This window comes from Varroa destructor, unplaced genomic scaffold, assembly GCF_002443255.2.
Source record: "Varroa destructor unplaced genomic scaffold, Vdes_3.0 BEIS01000007.1, whole genome shotgun sequence".
In the NCBI taxonomy this organism is placed as follows: Eukaryota; Metazoa; Arthropoda; class Arachnida; order Mesostigmata; family Varroidae; genus Varroa; species Varroa destructor.
The window spans coordinates 16,763,286-16,784,244 of NW_019211460.1; the positions used below are offsets into that span (position 1 = coordinate 16,763,286).

General features: G+C 39.4%; 2 protein-coding genes across 8 annotated transcripts; one reads left to right on the plus strand and one right to left on the minus strand.

Annotated features, from left to right (window-relative positions):
• Nucleotides 1–337: 337 nt before the first annotated feature.
• On the minus strand, nt 338–10,946 carry LOC111254345 (uncharacterized). 7 transcript variants are annotated; one of them, XM_022815073.2, is made up of 8 exons: nt 10,799–10,946; nt 5,521–5,586; nt 5,142–5,318; nt 4,899–5,012; nt 4,160–4,394; nt 3,728–3,956; nt 3,112–3,584; nt 338–2,549 (listed from the first exon to the last, which is right to left on the minus strand). In XM_022815073.2, exons 2-8 carry the CDS (start codon nt 5,530–5,532, stop codon nt 2,248–2,250), a joined length of 1,542 nt encoding a protein of 513 aa, XP_022670808.1. In that variant the 5' UTR covers nt 5,533–5,586; nt 10,799–10,946; the 3' UTR covers nt 338–2,247. The 7 variants fall into 7 exon arrangements, with proteins under 7 accessions (XP_022670808.1, XP_022670798.1, XP_022670805.1 ...); XM_022815063.2 differs by having other exon boundaries at nt 5,142–5,354; XM_022815070.2 differs by having other exon boundaries at nt 4,899–5,009; nt 5,142–5,354; nt 10,799–10,945.
• Nucleotides 10,947–13,251: 2,305 nt separating this feature from the next.
• Nucleotides 13,252–20,888, plus strand: LOC111254567 (structural maintenance of chromosomes protein 3-like). The gene is made up of 6 exons (XM_022815529.2): nt 13,252–13,410; nt 14,770–15,183; nt 15,478–16,541; nt 17,199–18,240; nt 18,705–19,008; nt 19,306–20,888. Exons 1-6 carry the CDS (start codon nt 13,396–13,398, stop codon nt 20,073–20,075), a joined length of 3,609 nt encoding a protein of 1,202 aa, XP_022671264.1. The 5' UTR covers nt 13,252–13,395; the 3' UTR covers nt 20,076–20,888.
• Nucleotides 20,889–20,959: the final 71 nt, after the last annotated feature.

Genomic DNA, 20,959 nt, shown 5'->3' on the forward strand with positions numbered 1-20,959 from the left:
ATATTATCTTTTTAGTACTCATCGTTTAGATATTCTTGTATCTACCGTTTGCGTATCACATGTTGATAGCTGTAGAAGGGTGAAAACCTGATGTCTGTTCGGTTAATGCCCATAGAGTATGTACAATTACTGGCTAACCGCATGCTTTTCTATCAAGCTATTTTACTTTACATGCTATATCAGTTTCCAATTTCATTAACGTATTTTATTTCCATGTGAATGTAACAAACGGATGACTCACCTCATCTGTAAAAAACATATGGCGATTTTGTGTGTTTCCGTGTAATCACGCAATACTTGTGTATTTAGGATTAACTTAAGTCATTACACCTGTAAATTCGTTACGAGGAATGGATTAACTGGCTACTTTATTTAAATCTCACTGCTTTTTATAGACGGACATGGTTTGTGTGAGAACCGCAATATATACACAGGATGAACATAAAACCTGCTTTCGTTTTGTTTCGAAATATGAGGGTCATAAAGACAGTGTAAACATATACAATAATTTCCCGATTTTTTGTATGATGCGCGCGTGCAGAGCGTATGAAAATTCATTGCTTCTGTTAATTTCAAAACCTATTATTAGAATAGGGCAAAATGAATTCGTTTAAATGTTATCATTTGGGAAAGGGGCTAATTACTGGAAGAAGAAAGAATTAAAAATGTTGTCATTGCAGATAATTCAAAAAAAGTAAACTCATGTACATCCCGTTATACGTTGATAGAACTCATTAATTAGTAACAACGCCACAATATCCATATCAATGCATTCTAAGTTATGTTATATCCCTTTTCCATGAGTAACGGTAATTGCAAAGATAATAGAAAAAAATTAACCTGTATTATAGTAATACCTAATGGATACACAAGAGGGTTCGATTTGCCTATTTGTTGTTTACAGCTGCGGTAACGCACTCAAACTGGATTCCCATATCGATTATATAATCATTGTAAGTAAAAAAAAAAACTGATTGCTATTGGAAGCAATACTGGTACGGGAGCATCACATTCTGATGACTTTGGTAGTGTACACAATCAGTCAATTTTCGTAGGGCAAGAGGCCTTCTGCGAAAATCTTCTTGAGTACGTTGTCTACTCTCGACTTGATCTATTTTCTGTGAGAATACATATATTTATAATATGATCATATATTTATATAGGTGTACGGCACTAACTCCATGTACATTTTTTTTTGTTTGCATAATACATTCCTTACCTCAACCCCTAACACTGCAACATGAATAGGCAACATCTCCTAAAATCACCCGTAAATTACTATGATAGACGCGTTAGTTAGTTGTGAGCGTAGTTAAGAAGTCGGCGGAAATGCCGAACTCTTATTGGTCACAATATCTGTTTAGTTTGCAACGGAATATAGTATTGCGGAATTTAAACGTTCATTATAACATCAGCGTGTGATCTATATATGCTTGTGAACTGTTGTGTACCTTTGATAGATTTTTATAGTAAGTGACTGTCAGAAGTTAAATTATTTAATAAATACCTTTCTTTTTCAATACTAGCGATAATAATAATTTTTCATTAACATTGTATTATTATATATATTTTTTAAATGTCTTTAATCTTAAAGCCAATCAAATTTAGCTTTGAGATACCTAGTTTGTGACGGTGCTCGATTTGCTTTGAAAGCTTCCTACATGACTGCGCGATGTAGTTCCTTGGAGGTTCGGCTAATCGGTGTGTCAGTATGTGTCAGATATCACTAAATAATGTCTATACATCTTGTGTATATTATTATATGTGAGTGTAGAAAAGCATCTTCTGGAGGTCATTTGGGTTTATCTGATTTTTGTGCTAGACATATTTATCTGTCAACAAACATGCTTGTGCTAAATAATGAATGGGTAAAAAAAAAGCTTAACAAGTTTAGCAATCGTAAATGAGAGTGAACAACACTGCACGACTGAGTGCGGTTAATCGAAAATGATGTATAAACATAACGAAATTTGTTTAGATCAACGTTTACAGGGTTTGTTGTTCTTACTCACACCTAACCTACATACACTTCACAGACCCATTATTACAAATGTAAAGAAAAGTGATAAATGTCACATCACTATTGTAATACATAAAACTATTTCAGTCCGCTGCATTGGAACCGTTCAATAGTACACTTGTTCTATCATATTTTTTCACGTAACGAGCAAAAGCAGCAGACGAAAGATCATCTGTACACTGCTCATAAAAAACGCGCAAGTAGAAACCATGTAACGTTCATTGTTTCTAGTTTGCAGCCACTATTGAAACCTGAGGCCCTCTATTGGCAACGTGCTTAATCATTTGATTGGCTTCATTCAAAGCACGAAGCAGGTCGAGTCGAGTTTCGGCAAATCGAAGTTTTTCTCTCTTGTCACTATTATGATTTCGATTAGCAGCTCCGTTGTTCTTATTTTTATTGCTATGGTTTCTATAGCCCTTCTTAATAACACTATTGCTATGGCTATTGGCATCATGATTCTTCCTGAATGGTTCCCGTCCTCGAAAACTGCTACGGCTCGAGTCTCCTCGATATCCGCGATGGCCATCTGCAAGCGAACAAAGATGATTTTCAGTGACTAATTTTTTTTATTTCCAACTATGTAATGTTGAAGGACTCGTAAGATGAAACACTACAACGAATACGGAACGCAAAATCATATCTTCATGAAATATTAAGGTTTTTCGTCCAAAAGAGCCTAAGTATAGTCTAGGTAGTATCAATAAATTTGGCCTTTTTTCTAGATTCGGTTAGCAGAATTGCATTTAGGTTGAGTTTAGCCAACTTTGCCTTTGCATATTCGTCCATAAAGCATATATTAAAAATAACTTAGGCGCATTATGTAAAATTAGAAAGCAACTACAAGCAAAAAACTTATGGAGTTCATACGGAAAGCGCAAACACGAAACATTCGTCATTATAAAGAGAAAATAGACGAGCGCGCTTTTGTCTTACAAAGACTACTTCTTTTGTGCCGCTCCTAAATCAATAAGCAGAAAAATGAATCGAGCTAAATTTGCATGTTGCTTTTCAAGCTTTATAGCAATTTTGGATAAGGCTGTTGCCAGGTGCACGATACTATTACCCATTAATCTTCCTTTTGCACTCACCATCATCGTTTTGATGTTCCAGTCTGCCGCCGCTGCTATTATGTTTGCGATTGGATCGGCTATTGCTGTTGTTGTTACTGTTATTCCCATCGCAAAAGTTCTGATCGTTACTGCGTTTACCTAAAAAATGTAAGTTGTTCTTTTTTTGATGGCCGTTTCCATCGCCTTTGATGCCACCCCCTGAACTGTTGTGGTTGTTGTTATTGTTGCCTGTGTTCATGTGCCCCCCTTTCTGACCACCGTCTCCTTGATGGTAACTGCTGTTGTTGGTACTCTCATTATTGCCTCTGCTGTAACTCCCGCTAGCATTGCCGCCACTGCCTCCATTGTTGTTATCTCGAGGCCTTTTGTGCTGTTGTTGTTGATTTCCATTTCGATTACCTCGAGGTCGAGTTCCACTTCGCGGACACTTGGGTTCTTCGCCGTAGAGTTCGAAGAATTTCTGATGGCTCCATTTACCATCCTTGTCAGGTCTGCAAGGTAATAAAAAAATAATTATTATTCCAAGCTTTAGTAGTATATGACGCACGCGAAAAACTCAAAGAATATTCAGCTGAATTGACTTGCGCGTCATGTTTGCCTACAGTCTAGCAAAAAGTAAGATAAGAGTAAATACCCTTGCGGTAGTCGCCTGTTACGTTGATGTGTTGTGGGATAATTACTCCGGTAACGTGAATTTCGACTAAAGGGCATGCCTTGCCTATCGACCCGAGGCTCACAATAAGTTCGTCTCTCGACCACCAAATCCTCGTATGCTCTGCGGGCCTCGATCTTGTGTCTCAAATCTCTTTCTGAAAGTTTACTTATGCCACCACCAGCGCGACGAGCAGACGGAATACGAGAGACTGAAACGCGAACGATTTTGTTGTTTAATTGTTTGCTGAATTGATCTAAGCTTTCACAGATATCATATGTATCTATTATATATAAAAATATAAAGGACAAGTTTTGATTCCAGTATAATTTCTTTATCGGTGTATCATTCGTGATTCAAACATAGCCATACAATTTGAAACGAATAGTCCATTTTAAGTGAGGTGAAACTTACCGTATTTGCCACTTCGGTTATAACCCTTTTCAAATCTTCCGTATTCTTTTCGTCCTTCTTCCTTTGCATCCTGATCCTTATTTTCATTTCCTTGTTTTCTATTATCCTTGTCCCCTGATGATCTTCCAAACGCAGTATTTGCCCTGTTTTTATCCTTTTTAGCATAGGGGGCCTTGCCGTCGCGTTCCGGGTCAAATAAAAAGCTGTATTTAGGATCCTCAGGAGGTTTGTCAGCCTAAAATATAGCAGACAAGCAGATGATCAAATTTGGCTTTGTTTTTGCGAATGCTGTACCTATACCCGAGCTGATTTTGGCCAGGTCAGTTGTAGAAACCGATATCATGGTGTGAGATCTTGCATATGAAGGACTAACTCACTTCAAGAGAATCGATTTTCGTATTAAGAATAAGTAATATTTCTGACTCGTTTTTCCTCTATAACAAACGGATCTGAGCTGTGTCTTAGTAAATCTCGACTTTTTGGTTTCTTAACAAAGCAAAATGTTTCGAAACGGATTTCGGTCCTTTTTCCTGAAAAGGCTTCCAGTACCTGCGTCCATTCACAACTGTTATTACGTAAACGAATTTTAATATTTATATATTAAACGGAATTTTAATATTATGTATTTTCATCAAAAAAGGGTTTTATACGCTTGCATTGATTGGGAGTTCTTATGCGACACTCAATCGTTCCTAAGTAGAGAACAATTCTGTCCGGAACATTATGCCTTAATACTTACTGAAGACAATCGAGAAATTCTTTTTGGCCTTAACATGAATTCCTCGAGGTTTTCAGCCTTTATGTGCTCGATGTCATTGACTTCATCTCTCTTAGTTTCGTCCGTTGTATCCTGCTAAATAAACATTTAAAGCTAACAAGTCGAAGATAATGTATCCTATTGCACAAATGCATACAAATATTAATAATATGGACACAACACATTACATGAGAAAACCACTACGTTCAAGAAAAAAAGACGTACCTCTTCATCTTTGTCTGGCAGTTGGTCACCTGAAACCTCAAGCTCTTTGAGCACTGACTCCTCCGTTCCTGAGAAGGCCTTGCTGTGCTGCGCTGCTTTCACATTAGCGTGGTGATTCCTCACTTCTCCGACAATGTTCGCAACGTCTTTTGAACAATCGTTGCCTTTCGCAGGGACCTGTTTAGTTTGGACATCGACTTCTTTTGTCGAAAGCTGCCCGAGTAAGATTTACATCATTCTAGTAATTTTTTAATTACGGAACCCGTTGAGAAAATGATGAAATAGGCAGTAAGTGAAAACCAAATCGACTACAAGGAAATATTTTAATTGCATCAAGGTAATTCTGTGTATTATTCGAGGTTATGTTTACAGTACTTACATTGGGATCCATTATTAATCGTTCAGCTCTGGAATCCACTTTCTTTCAAGGAAGAAGCTTTCGGGTCTGTAAAGATCCGTACAAAGCATAATTTCGTGCATAACACTTTCCCTAGAACATTACTAAACTAGATTAACGTCTGTAAAAAAGGACTATTTACAAATATCTAACCATATTCGCATATATCGATGCCGGTGGCACTTCGGTCTATGGAGCCATTATTTAGAAAATTATAATTGTTCCTTTTTGCCCAATTCAACTTGGCTGAATTTTTAAAACAAACTTATTGTTCTATGACAAGCTTTCTTCTTAGGACTGCTTTTGACATGCTTCTTCACACCTATATCAGACATAGAGACGTACACAAGTGATCGCTAAAGTTCACTGAAGTGGGAAGCTCACAATAAAAGAAACTACAGAAACAGTGAGGGACGGTGCCATGGTTCTTTGTAATTTTACTAGACCCTGGTGGTCGCTTCCGCCAGTATCTCACAGATGGCAGCACAGACGGTTCGTCTGTAGCATTTGGAATGGTTTTCGCCAGCTGCTACTTCTGACTGAACGTTCGAACAAATCTAAGTCTAGAAAAGCGGTTACTAAGGCAACTTACAGATATTAAGCTTGGAAGCAATACGAAGGACATTGCGTAGTGAGAAGAAGCATTCAAGGAGCATACAAAAAAGGACCAGCACAATTAAAGTCACAGCTACTGTTACTGCCGGACAACGAGGAGACAAAGACTGATGAGACGAGAGCCACTGCTCTCTATATATATTATACATTATATATATAGAGAGCAGTGGCTCTCGTCTCATCAGTCCTTGTCTCCTCATATATATATATATTGTTATTATGATTAACAGATAATGGACTACGGGGCCGTGATTAAGGGAAAAGAGTGTCGCTAAAAACTTGAAAGTCTGTACAGCTAGAAGGACAGTAGCAGCGCCGGTATGAATGAAAATAAAGCTTAGACCAGGACGGAATTTGAATTCCACAGGCTTGGAATCTATATGTACAATGTTATTCATTCAATTCTCGGTTGTCACATAACCTTTGCAAACTGGTGTCGCGAGCGCTCTCGTTTTCATCGAACAATCCTTAGTGCCTGTACTATGCAATTTAATATCCGGCTAGCGATTTTCTCGTGTGTAAAAATTGAAGCTAAATTATTAAATTACAAGTGATTTCTTGATGTGAACTCTTATTATTATTATGAAAATTATGTTTCCACAAAAATAGATAACAATAGGGTACATACACATATATGTGCACATATAGTTAGTGAAATACACAGGTGTTTCTTACGCTATCAGTGAATAGTCTATCGGATTTCAATGTAGTTTCTAATGTCGTGGGCCTATAGCCACCTCGGACGCAGCTGGCTCTCGATTCATAATCGCCGGAACTACACTACTTTGTACTATGCAGACATTTTTTTTATCGCCTCGGTTATTATCATTATGGTGTGAACGAGTTCACGGAATCGCCTTTTTTGGCATTATAGACCGATGTCTGTGTACAGATGACCTGTATCGTACAAATGATACCTACTATATAAACATTTCGGGTTTTACGTCCGATACTGTCGTTAAGCGTTCAGACGGCTGGCTCTCAGTGCAAAACGAGGTGTGTCTACTCCTGGTTTCGAATTTGGACCTGCACGAGTTTCTGAATTTAATAGGTTCAAACGTTACCGCTGCGATATTATGGGAACAGGCGTACTACATGAACATGAATTATCCGGTCCGCCCTTAATAGTTCTCTTTTTGTTATTCGGTAGTAGAGTGTTTGATGAGTTAACAAGTTCCGATGTTCAAGGGTCGAAAAACATGACTTCAAGGATTGCCAAAATAGAAGCTCGCTCTTTTCACTGCTGTGTGTCATGTTACCACTGATGACAGTTATCGTTCTCTTCCTACAATATCTGTTATATATTATAATATTTCCTGTATGCTATATACCATTATGAGCCATAGAGCATTGTCCACCAGCTTGACTGGTTACTTCAATTTACGAAGCACAACTTCGAACATTGGCCGAAGCACAACGACCCTTTTCCCTGACTCGCTATGACTGAATGGAGGTCCTCTAGCTTCATAGCCATATTCAGCGATAGCTGTAGTGGTATTAATAGTTTATCTACTGCTGTGGCTGCAGCTTTTACTACTCGAGAAGTTAACTGTTCAGACGTTCTTCGAGAGACACGGCGTGAATTGATAGCTTTTTATCAAGCCGTTATTGCGGGAGCTGTCCGATAACCGACCATGACGACGAGACGACTGTGGCAGTCTTATTGAAACTTTGTTGGTTGTGCTGCCAGTCATTTGTCGAAGTCCAGCTTTCCTATAAGTGTCAAGCTTCGTAACTAACTTTGTACATGAGTTTTGCTGTGCTCTTGGCATAGCAGTGCTTTCCTATGAAACTGTTATAGTAGCTCGCAGCAAACTTCCTTCGGCAGCAACAATAACTACTCTTGAACGATGTCACATGATGAAGCTGCGGACATCGACAGTAGTAGTAGTAGTAGCAAAAATACCGCTTTATTTCTTCATTTTAGTCATCTTCGTTCTAAAAAAAAGGCATTGCAATAGTTCTACCATGGCCAACTGAACTTGCTTTCGTCGTGGTCCAACTTCGAAAAGTAACCTGTGTCGGGGACACTTTGCTATGACTTTTGCTTCGTAAGTCAACAGCTATTGTACCGGTAACAGAAAAATACAGTAACGATTGGCGCCAAAAGAAAGATTCCACACCTTCGTGATACGATAGCAATACAGCCATAGTAACAGGTGTTGGCTAACTGTAATGTATGCATACACATGTGAAACATAACAGAAATGGTAGGGGTGCGGCTAAAACGTTAGCGGATCTTTGGTTTTATTGCTTTTTCAAAAAGTCGGCGGGTTTACGCTTGATAGAACATATATCATCATAGCTGTCCATCGGGGACACACGAAAAATTCCATGTTGTTGCTTATATAACGCATACGATGAAAAGATACGCAAATGTAATAAGCCCCCTTAAATTTACCACAGCTTGTCAAAGGTCTCAGAAAGAACTCCGTAAGAAGCAGCGTAAGGAATTACTTGATACCTACACATGTTTACATTGACCTAACCATCTGGGCTTGCGCCATCAACGACATCCGTTTGAGTTCAATACAAATATTCGTCGGTCTGAACGAGTCACTGAATTCCTCACATATGGTTACATGATTTCAATTATCTTCAGCAGCTTGGGTTCTTGTACAACACAACGATTTTGTTTGCAGCAGGTTTCGTCATATTCAGTTTTGATGCATATTCTGGATAACAAAGGTGCTGCCTTGCATGAACTATTAAACAAAGATAATGAAGCTAGTAAGCATCAGAGTGAAGCTCCCAGGATCCTTTCTACATTGAAAGATATACATCGAAGTTCTTCTACAGATTCAGCGCGAAAGATCTAGAAATGTCAGTGTCTTATTCTTGTATTTTCGAAAAAATCTACGGGTACCGTCTCCGATATTAAATAGTTACACATTCAACTTCCAAAAAAAACTAATAATGCAACTTTTTTCAGGCAAGTTACTTTAGAAGACCCTCTGTACATAAAAATACACAACATACTACCAATTGTGTCACTTGCTCCGAAATATTTGTCCTTCATTCGCTTCTGTCGCATCTAACACTGTGGGCAGATCCGATCACGTATACAAATCGCATAACAATAACCCTCAGGATACTAACTGAGAGTTTCTACATTTCGTTAGTTTGGACGGAAAAGTTATTATGTCATAGCGTTAGCGGCCAAAGAAATCCAATATGAGTGAATAACACGTCTGCAAATGTTGTTTCTGAATTCACAAAACTCAAATTGTATTGAAACAATTTTTGCTCTGTTGTCCATCACCGGACTCTATTGTCGGACCGCCCTTAAGCTATGCCTAATGACCTATATATAATTACGTTACTAGTTTGCGGTAGGTATATTCGATTTAAGGGAGAGCTGTCTCTAATTGAAAGTCCATTGTCCACTATTTCGGTGGCAAGATTTGTGATGACAACGGTTTCAGGTACATCTTTCTGGTTGGCTAAAGGGATAAATTTAGACAACCAATTCGACCTTACTGAATTATATTGAAGAAAAGTTGTTCTTGTAAATCATTCTCCTCTAGAAGTTGACGAGAATTGTAATAATTGCAACACCGATGTCGTACGTCCTACAAGCGATTAAGCTCAATTAAACGAAGTTCTCAACTACCTGGTATAGGCGACCCGTTAAAAATACGCAACGATCGGCTTTCTACTAATATATGGTTTTCACATCATCAACAGTTTCTTATGGACTCAATCATAATAAAAACAGTCGTTTTTCAGGACTACATTTATACAAGGGTCACATAGCACAGCGACAGTGAATCTTTAGTCAACTCGAACTGAAGACCATAGATATTCGTCGATAAAACCATCGTTCATCTTCGATGCTTCGAGGATGCTACACTCCTGTCATGAAGTGTATGCTCATAGAGCGATACATATTTGGTCAAAATTAACAAACGATCTATTTCTCGACCAAAGCAACAGTTCGTCCTTAGCATCTTCGTCTATTCACTCACAACTTTACATGGAGCCTTGGTCCAGTACCGACTGGCCGGGTTCCACCCAAACCACTTTCAACTAGGTCAGCTGATGCTATCGCCATTAACCGAATAGACAAAAACTACCAGCAAATGGCATGAAAAGGACCAAAATCGACTACTTACTAACGATGAACGATAACCATGAGTTGCAGTTTTGACTGTCACTTGAAGCTAACCCTCGTACTTCGCCAATGCCAATGATAAATGGAGTCCCACCAAGCTTTTTACTATTATTGTCGCCTATAACACTGTGGGCATTGCCTTTAAACCCGTAACAGTTGCGTACCTACGTATTTACCTAAATTTGACAACAGTCTCAAGGACGTCTCCTGTCGTTTTGGTCACATTCAGATATCGTATGATAGTATAACTGTGGTCACTTTATGAGCAGTATAAATCTTGGATTCACTTCTGTTCCTTTCTTAAGCACGAAACGAATAAAGATGTAAGCATCCCTTATGTGTATCTCGACATACATCCGGATATGGCCCCCTGTAACTATACTGCGCTGGCACACTTGAGGTATTAGCAGCAAATGGTACGAACTCGATTACGAATACACTGAAAAAACGGGTACCGTCGCCTTTAAGCATTGCAGTTACCTGCAGGGCTGTCAAACATGGAAGAACATTCAAGAGACGTCTTTGTCATACCTTTGTGTTCACGGCATCGGCAGTCGAGTCGTTTCTGCAGCTAAATAAGCCAGCGCCGCTATTACTATGACGAACGCCAAACTGACTAGCTACCCGCGATCGCTTCGGCGGCGTAGTTCGCCGTCGACACAGGTGTTCGCGGCATCACAGACTGCCTTCTCCAGCTTCGGTTTGCATTGCGCGCCGACTTATTGCCCGAGGATGGTGAGCATTCGTGTCGAGAAAGGGTGGCTCTCACAGTCTGGGTTAGCCGATAACGCAACGAGACGCTGTTACAGGATAGCAAACGTTGTAACGGAAGCCGAACTGTTGGCAGCTGGACTGCGAGCGAAACCGGCATCGCCTGTGCATAACCAACGATATCTATTCTATCTACATATGTATCATAGCTGCTGTTTTGGCCATTCCAAACAATTCGGCCTACTGGCAGCTTTACTAGTCGTGATCAAAGTTGATTCGAATAAATCGCAATAGTTATGGCGACTTGGTGCTTCAATCTGTTCTGAGCTACAATTGCTACTAGTGGGTATCTTACCAGGTGAAAGCTAGTTGATTCTGTATGGATTGAAATTTGTCTCATCTAAGCAGGACACTGAATTTCAGGGTACGAATCGCCTGTGTCCTGGTAGACTAGTCAAATAGGTTAGAGTCACAGAAATGGGAACCACATGTTGCAGTATTTGATTCATGATCGTGATGCTTTCCTGACTTTGAGGTCGATGGCGGTAAGAGGAACAGCCAAAAGTTTGCAAGAAGATAAAAATCATAATAGGTACAAACGGTTGAGTGGCACAAATGTTAACCAGAATATATCTATACAAATAATTGTAGAAATTGTAAAAAAGTAATGCCTGCGAATGCATCCAACTCAAATCAACTATTAGCTTAATTTAAATATGATCTAGCGTTACTTCGTGGATTTCACCCACACTGTAGTCCTTAACTCAAGAAATTAAAAAAAAATGTATTCACACTAGTCTAACTGGTCTCAACAAAACGTATTGCATATATTCGTCTGGTTTCTAACTATCCATCTGGCTAGATCCGAGACCTGACCGAAATTCATTCATCCCGCGGCACAGGAGAGCGTCAAATGCTTTCATCTTTTATAATGACGAACGCGGGAACGCGCCACAAGTGGCTATAGGACTCGACACGCAAGGACTTAAGCGCAGCTGTCTGCCTTAGCTAAGCCAAATCCCAAACGCGTCGATATTATGAACGATGATCTCTAAGGCTGGCATGTCTCGCCACAGAAAGTCATACGGGGTTCAATTTAAAGAGACGGTAAACGGTTGATATTTTTGACAACGGATTCAGACCTAGCTAAACTATATTTGTTTCGAAAAAATAAAACTTAAATATTATACCAATTTGGTTGAATTTTATTCCCAATCGCATGCCAAGCATATTGTTTTCTTATATTTTTGTCAGTAATTTATGACAACAGTAACGATAGCTGTAACAGATAAAAAGAAAAAATGAGGTATTAGTAGTATTATCTCTAAATCAATAAAAATAAATTAATTCATTCAATAAATACGTTTAATTCTATTGCTATTTTTTTCTAGCAATGACAATTTTACATTAGTGATTAAGTTATTTCAGTCGTATCTTATTACAATTGATCTACATGCTACATGCTGAATCATAAAATAAAATAAATATATAAAATCTGATACTGCATATTAAAATAGGTTAAATGTCTATCTGATAATATTTCGAGACTACTAAGTCTGTTTGGTATAATAGCTTTGATTCGAGTAATTTTTAAACTAAAGCTCAACGATGGAGTGTAGCATGCAATGGGTAAAAGGCCTACAGTATCAAACGAATATCTTATTAACAGTAAACTGCGCATAAGAGCTTAACCTTTTTTAAACAAAAATAATTTTCTGCACTTAAGTAATCATAGTTATCGCATTAGGAGTTGGTTATGCCTGTACATGTGCAAAAGGACGTTTTAATACTCATAAGAGTACATTGCGCTCTATATCGGACCTTTGGCCTTACATTTACTTAACGTACAGTTGATAAATCCATCGCACTTTATTATCTACAACTTATTTACGAATCTTATCTAGATTGCTGCTAAAGCAAACAACAATGAAGTATCAACATAATCGTCCAAAGCTCCTATATATATAAGATAATCATTATATCGAGCATGATTTCCTTCAGGCTGCCATTTTTTTTTACAGAGCTCTAAACAACCCACGACATGCTCTTCATTTTCATTGAAAAGCTATTGGTGTATCGTTACGTGAATTTACGCTTGCTACTGATTAAGTTGTACGATCTCCGTTCGTTACCTCCAGGCCAGAGTATTCAGTAGTGCATTTAATCAGTAAGGTGCAGTGGAGGACGTTACGGCCGTCGCAATGGAGAGCGTGTCTAGTGGCAGAAAGTGGCGCGCTGGCCTGTTTGCTTGTTTCGTTCGCCACTCACCGAAAAGGCGCAAAACTCGATATCGTCTGCTATGATATTTGTTTTGACTGTAACTGAGACAGCGTACGATAGGATGATGGGCGACGACTTTTGAGGCTGGTTTTTGTGTGAATTTTCTAACGGTGATGCTATTCTAGCTAGCGCCAAGGATGCATATCAAACAGGTAAGGCTACTGACCGCAGTGGGGTAAGATTGAGTGACAGGTTTAGCTTGGCCTATATGATGTACTGCCGCTGTGACAGAAAGGCGGCTTCCGCTGAGGTCGGCGGGCGGGTGGCTCAGCTGCTGTGTGTCTGTGTGATTGGATATAATAATGGGCCTCGGGGATGTTGGCTGTGGGAAGAAAACATGAACTAAGAACTTAAACAGAGAGGTTGGTGGTAAGTAGTGTATGCCAGTATTTGCAACAAATAGATAACATGAGTTCAGCATAGTTTGTTCATTCAATGTCGGTTGTCTGTGTGTAGATGTCCGGTGTATTGCGGATGTTGACGTAAGAAAGCATTGACTTTTAAGTACTCGTTCTAAAAGGGCCAGGACAAAGATTCAAAATGTTATTTTCTTGAAAAATTTTAACGGTTTATATCATGTTTGCAATCACGTTAATAGACATGGGTGTACTTCGTTCAGCGTTGAATTCCTTGAAGGCCTATATCTGTTTAGAACTCAACTCGACACTTGAGAACGAGCGCTCATCTATATACTGCATTTGCAGTTATTGAAAGTATGAAATTAATAAATCTGATGGATTCGTTGGACCTTTCTCAAGCGGTTATTTTTAGTGAAAGATACTTATAAAGCAAAAACAAGACGGCATGCCTACCTGGGGATGCGTCAATAATTATTGCAATGAATGAAAATCTATTTTAAGAGGTAAAGGAAAGGATCCCGCTTCATCTGATAAACTTCTGTAATTGACGCCACTAACATCAAATGGAACAATATTCATGTATCGTTATTTTCTGTCTTGTGTATGGACACTTTTTACAGTAACCCCGGAGTATGTTTCAATATTTTTTGACGCTTGTATTTCTTCCATTTCCACACATTTTAGTAAGGTTTTCCAATCAAAGACCTTACTTAAGTGTTTGATGTATAAAATGACCAAACAGATGAAACATGAGTTGTAAATTATTACAGATATTTTTTTTTCAAATTCTACTGTTTGTCCCTGATGTTTTGAAGAACTAATATTCAGTGCAAACCTTTTTTTTTTTGGGATTTTATGATATGCACTATAGGACTTCTGAACTCTCGACTTCGCTGACAAAATAATCTATAGCCTGAGTTACACAAACTCAGTTCTTTACAGACAATTATAGGTAGGCTGGGATATACCTTACACTGATATAAAATGAGTAGCTAGGTTCGATGCAAAAAAAAGGCTTCCTTAAATTCCTTAACTTTTTCATTAGTCAGTAATCAGCCTTTTTTCCTGCTGGTTGCCACTAGCATAAACAGACGCCTACATACTAACAATATTGCAACTATTGTTTGCTTGCACTTCCTTTTCTACTGCTAGATTATCATCCAAGGTTTCCGGTCCTATAAGGAGCAGACGGTAACAGAGCCTTTCAGCGCAGGCCATAACGTCGTCGTGGGGCGTAACGGGTCAGGCAAATCTAACTTTTTCTACGCTATCCAGTTCGTGCTTAGCGATGAGTACGCCCACATGCGCCCGGAACAACGGCAAGCACTGCTGCATGAAGGCACTGGGCCTCGCGCTCTATCAGCATACGTCGAAATTATTTTCGATAACACGGATGGACGTTTGCCCGTGGACTCAGAGGAGGTGGCAATCCGTCGTGTGATAGGGGCAAAAAAAGACCAGTATTTTCTTAATAAGAAGATGGTTACCCGCACCGACGTGATGAACCTCCTCGAAAGCGCGGGATTTTCGCGCTCTAATCCTTACTATATCGTCAAACAGGGAAAGGTACTTATTTCTGGTCGAGCCTACGGATTTGAGAGAAACCATGTTATTATTTTATACACATCTATAGATGTCTCAACTAAAAAATGATTTGCTTAACATAAAGTAAGGTTTTTCGAAATTAGATAATGCTGCCAGTATCTATAATAAGCAATATCTATAGTTCAAAGATACATATCTGCGAAATATAGGGTATACCGAAGGAAAATGTTTTATTCCTACCTGCAAGGCATGTCGTTTCTTTGAACTATTTAGCATCGATGCTTACGAGAATTTTTATATCCGTTTTAATTGAAGATCAACCAGATGGCAACAGCTCCTGATTCGCAACGGTTGAAGCTTCTTCGGGAGGTCGCAGGTACCCGTGTCTATGATGAAAGGAGAGAGGAATCAAAGGAAATGATTAAGGAGACAGATGCGAAAAAAGAAAGAATTGACGAAGTCCTTAAGTTTATTATGGAGAGGCTGGCCACTCTTGAGGAAGAGAAAGAAGAACTCAAAGAATATCAGAAATGGGACAAGATGCGACGCTCGCTCGAATACACCATTTATGATCATGAATTGAAGGACACCAAAAAAAAGCTTGAAGAGCTGGAGACCCGTCGCGAGTCCAGTAGCTCCGTTACCGAGAAGCTCCGGGAAAATCTACAGAGTGCAGCGGAAAAAATAAAAAAGCTAAGCAAGGAACTCCGTGATATTCGTCAAAAAGTGGCGGCCAACAGGGAAGAAAAGGAGACACTGTCATCTGAGAACTCTGGCATCCTCAAGGAAAAAACACGACTGGAGCTCACCATCAAAGATCTCAAAGATGAGGTGGAGGGTGATGATAGCTCGCGTAAGCGAGCTGAGCGAGAGCTAGCAAAATTGAAAGACACGATCTCGGCAAAACAGACAAAGCTGGACGAGATCCGTCCTCAGTACGAGGTGATGAAGAAAAAAGAAGAGGAGTGCACACGGGAACTGAGTCTCAAGGAACAGAAGCGAACTGAGTTGTATGCCAAGCAAGGCAGAGGGTCACAGTTCACCTCGAAAGCCGAACGGGACAAATGGATTCAGAAGGAGCTAAAGTCGCTGCAAAAGGCCATCCGTGACAAGCGTGAGCAGATCGATAGGCTTCAGGATGAGGCTCAGAGGGACGCCGCTAAGAAAGTGATGCTCGAGAAGAAAGTGGACGAACTTACAAAGGAGCTGGAAAACCACCGGGATAATATCGACGGACAGAATAAAAGCTACTATGACATGAAGAAACGGAAGGACACGTTACAGACGGAACGTAATGAGCTTTGGCGCCACGAAAACCAGTTACAGCAATCCTTAGCCGGCCTTAAAGAGGAAATGCAAAAGAAGGACCAAGGTCTTAGGTGAGTGTTGGCCAAGCTTGCAGACCGTTGAAGTGCTGACAGCGTCGGTTTTTCTCGTTGTAACGGAAATCTGCTAATACATACTAGTATAATTTATGTCAAGTTTGTATATATAGTTATATCAAGTGCATGTGGGTTTATAAGGTATTATCAAAACATGCAACATAATTAAAAAGTTGAGTAGAAATTTTGGCGGGCGTTATTTACAACTTTCATTTGCCAATCATATTAATTAACGCGTGGTACTAATTTATTGCAGTACACAAATTAAAAAATGTTTCTGTTTTGGCAGCGTTTATTTAGAAAATATCTTAGCGACACTAAATGTTGGGGTTTTATTAATTTATTCAACAGCGAGTAGTAGTTTAGCCATTTTAAGCGCTATTTGTTTAAATGTCAAAATGTTTTTGACCAATGATATGTTATATGCCGAACATGTATTTTTATTTTATAATGATTATCAAACAACTGAAATTGCATAAGTGACATCATCGTCCGTGTGTACGTTCAATGTTAGATAATACTGCAAATACAACATGCATCTGTATGAACATTAAATATATTTGATCAATATCTGATGTATTTTTCTAAATTCTTGGATCATTTAGCTTTTAGTTGCACATTTGTTCTCCATCGTAATTTGTTTGAACTTTGTAGATCGATGACAGGCAAGGCTACATTAAACGGGCGAGACTCGGTGCGTAAAGTACTGCAAGCATTCCGAGAGCGGGGTGGCCAGTGTAAGCAGATAGCCGAGCAATATTATGGTATGCTAATCGAAAATTTCGATTGTGATAAAACGATCTATACAGCCGTCGAAGTGACATCAGGTAATAAACTGTTCTACCATATTGTTGAAAACGACCGAATCGGCACAAAAATTTTGCAAGAAATGAACAAACAGGGCCTTCCAGGAGAAGTGACCTTCATGCCGTTGAATCGACTAGTGTACCGTGAACAGGATTATCCAGAGAGCAACGATGCAATCCCCATGATTTCGAAGCTAAAATACGAGCCACGCTTTGAACGCGCCATGAAATATATTTACGGTAAAACTCTAATATGTCGCAACCTTGAGGTGGCCACACAGATTGCAAGGACTTCGCAGCTGGACTGCATCACCCTGGACGGTGACCAGGTATCACATAAGGGTGCATTGACTGGTGGCTATTTTGATACCCGCCGGTCCCGTTTGGATCTGCATAAAGGACATGCGACAGTGTCGAAAGAGATCAAAGATGTTGAACAGCAACTTTCCGAGCACAAGGAAAAGCTACAGCGGATCGAGAGTGAGATCAATCAGGTTGTGGCTGATATGCAACGTACTGAGACGAAGAACTCAAAAAATAAAGACGTATTCGACAAGCTTAAGGCCGATATACGGTTGATGAAAGATGAACTCTCAGCCCTCGAGAGGTCCAAACAGCCGAAGGAACGCTCTCTTGCATCGTTGGACTCGTCACTCAAATCTATGCAGTCTACAGAACAAAGCCTCCGTTCCGAACTTCAACAAGAATTGCTAACCCAGTTAAGCGCCGCTGACCAAAACGAGGTCGACACTCTTAACGACGACATCCGACGGCTAACGCAACAAAATAAAGAGGCATTCTCGGAAAGGATGAGGCTTGAAGCGGAAAAGAACAAACTCGAGAATCTTCTTAACAATAATCTCTACCGGCGGAAAGAGGAACTTGAAGCTGTACGTATAGTAAATAGGCTTCTTTATAGCATCCACCAACCTAGTTTTTGCTTTACTAGTTTATTATCAGAGAAGTCTGTCGGGCGTCATGTTACACCAAGGCCCTGTTACCAATGAGCAACTATCCTGTGTTTGTAATTATTAAGGAATCCGTTCATGCTCGATAAATTTATCATTCGTATGTGCACAGATATTCTGGTAAGGCAAGATTATAGGTGTTGATTCGGATCATGAATGAAGCTGGATCTAATTTTTGTCAAAATTGAGTACAAAATTGAGTGTAACAGACTCCACAACACCCACAGTTTTTGGGGCTACGCTACATTGAAACACATGCAAAGATAATTTTCGAAGTCTGATTTGATAGACGGGATGGAAATATACATAAGTCAATGCAGTCGTTATCCTAGCTTGTTGTTTTGTGAAGCCATCTAGCATTGGCCTGTGCATTAATGTTATTACAGGCGTTACAAGAGATATCGGTGGAGGACCGACGGAGAAAGTTGGAGAATTGTCAAGCGGAGCTCACCACTGTAAATTCTCGGATTGAAGACGTGCTCAGACAGATGCATGGCCTCGAGAAGCAGTTGGAAACCAGTTTAAAAGAGCAAAAGGAAGTAGGCGCCCAATTGGAACATTGGAAAGGCCAAGAACGAGACTGGCAGGATCGAATTAACGACGATGCGAAGGATCTCGAAAAAATGAGCAGTCGGCAAAGTGTTCTGCTCAAAAAAAAGGACGAATGCATGAAGAAGATTCGCGATCTCGGTCAGTATTTTAGGTAAATGCTTTTGATTTTAAACAAGGACTTATCTAGATTACTTACCGCTTATTAAGATTTCGGCAATATAGTAAGCCTAAGAGTTGTAAGACGTTGTTTGATACATTTAATTAAATTAGAACTATTCGGGCGGATGTTTCTTTATCATCCTTGTGACCCCACCCAGCACTGCGCGAGGCCTTTCAAGCAAAAACTTCTTGGAAGGGAAGCATAATATGAACGATTAGCTAGTAAACTCTGTTTTAGTTATACTAATTGCTTTATCTTATACAAATCGCTTACAGGTTCACTACCATCAGATGCATTCGAGAAGTATCAAACTTTGACCTTGAAGCAGTTATTCAAGAAGCTCGACCAGGCTAACAACGAACTAAAGAAGTATTCCCATGTAAATAAAAAGGCTCTTGACCAATTTGTTAGTTTCTCAGAACAGAAAGAGAAACTGATGAAACGTAAAGAGGAACTAGATCGGGCCGGACACTCAATTCGAGAGCTGATGAGTGTGCTCGAACAGCGCAAGTACGAAGCGATCCAGTTCACCTTTAAACAGGTGTCGAAATATTTTACCGAAGTGTTTAAGAAGCTCGTTCCGCAGGGTCATGCCAATCTGACGATGCGTACGGATAAGGATAAGGAGAACGATGATGACGATGAAGAGGGAGCTAGCGCTGACAATTTTACCGGAATCGGTATCCGCGTGTCATTTGTGGGAAAAAACTCCGAAATGAAGGAAATGCAACAGCTTTCTGGTGGTCAAAAATCGCTGGTGGCACTAACATTGATCTTCGCCATTCAAAAGTGTGATCCAGCTCCGTTCTACTTATTTGACGAGATTGACCAGGCATTGGATGCTCAACATCGACGAGCTATCGCTGAAATGATACATGAGCTCTGCAGCGACGCCCAGTTCATTACGACAACGTTCCGGCCCGAGCTGCTGGTAAACGCCGACAAATTTTACGGAGTAAAATTTCGTAATAAGGTGTCACACATCGAATGTGTGACTCGAGAAGAAGCGCGAGACTTCGTTGAAGATGATCAAACTCACACTTAGAAAAAAACAAGCAACGAAAAATTAGGACAAGAGAAAAAAACTACAACAACAAAAAAAATTAGGAAGGCCTGCATCTTGGGCCACAGATATCAGAGATGTTACTTAGCATTAAACACATTGTCCAAAAGGAGCAAATCGAATAGGAAAGGCATCAAGCGTCTGATACTAATTATCATTGCATTGTAAAATATGTAGATATGCATATGATTCACAAAGCTCCGATGACGTAATTATATTCGTATGTCTTTAAGTTCGATGTGTACGTATTACTAGGTAGCAGCATGGGTCAAATAGGGCTGATATCGTCAGCTGCAGGATGCTTTTACATATTCATTGTTTCTCCATAGGTAAAAAGATAGGTATTCATTTGTTTCTTATTTCAGCGTGTCTTCTAAGTGAACTGTGTATTTTGGGATATACACACATGATATTTTTCTTCGAGGTCTGGATTTTTGCTATCATTTTCTTTTAGTTAAGTATATACATGTATTTTTATCAGCACCCAATTTGTATTTTTATGGACATATTTTGGATCAACGAGGTTTTACCCTTTGCGAACCTGTTCGCAGCTTTACGAAATATTGTATGTAAAATGTTTAAGTTAATGTACAAATCAAATTCTGATCTACTTCTTAACGCAGTCATATACGTACGAAGTCTGAATTATTTGTATTAAATACATTTCACTCTGTGAGGACGCAAAATTTGAGTGATTTTGTGGGTTGGGCATGTTAGAACGCAATGTCACAAGCAATTGCATTTGTAAATGTACGAAAATAATAATGGTCGCGAATAATCCACGCTATATCAAAAGTGTTTTCCTTTCTGCTGCTTTGATTTAATATGTAAAAACAACTCTTTTATAGGACGTATAGATACAACGC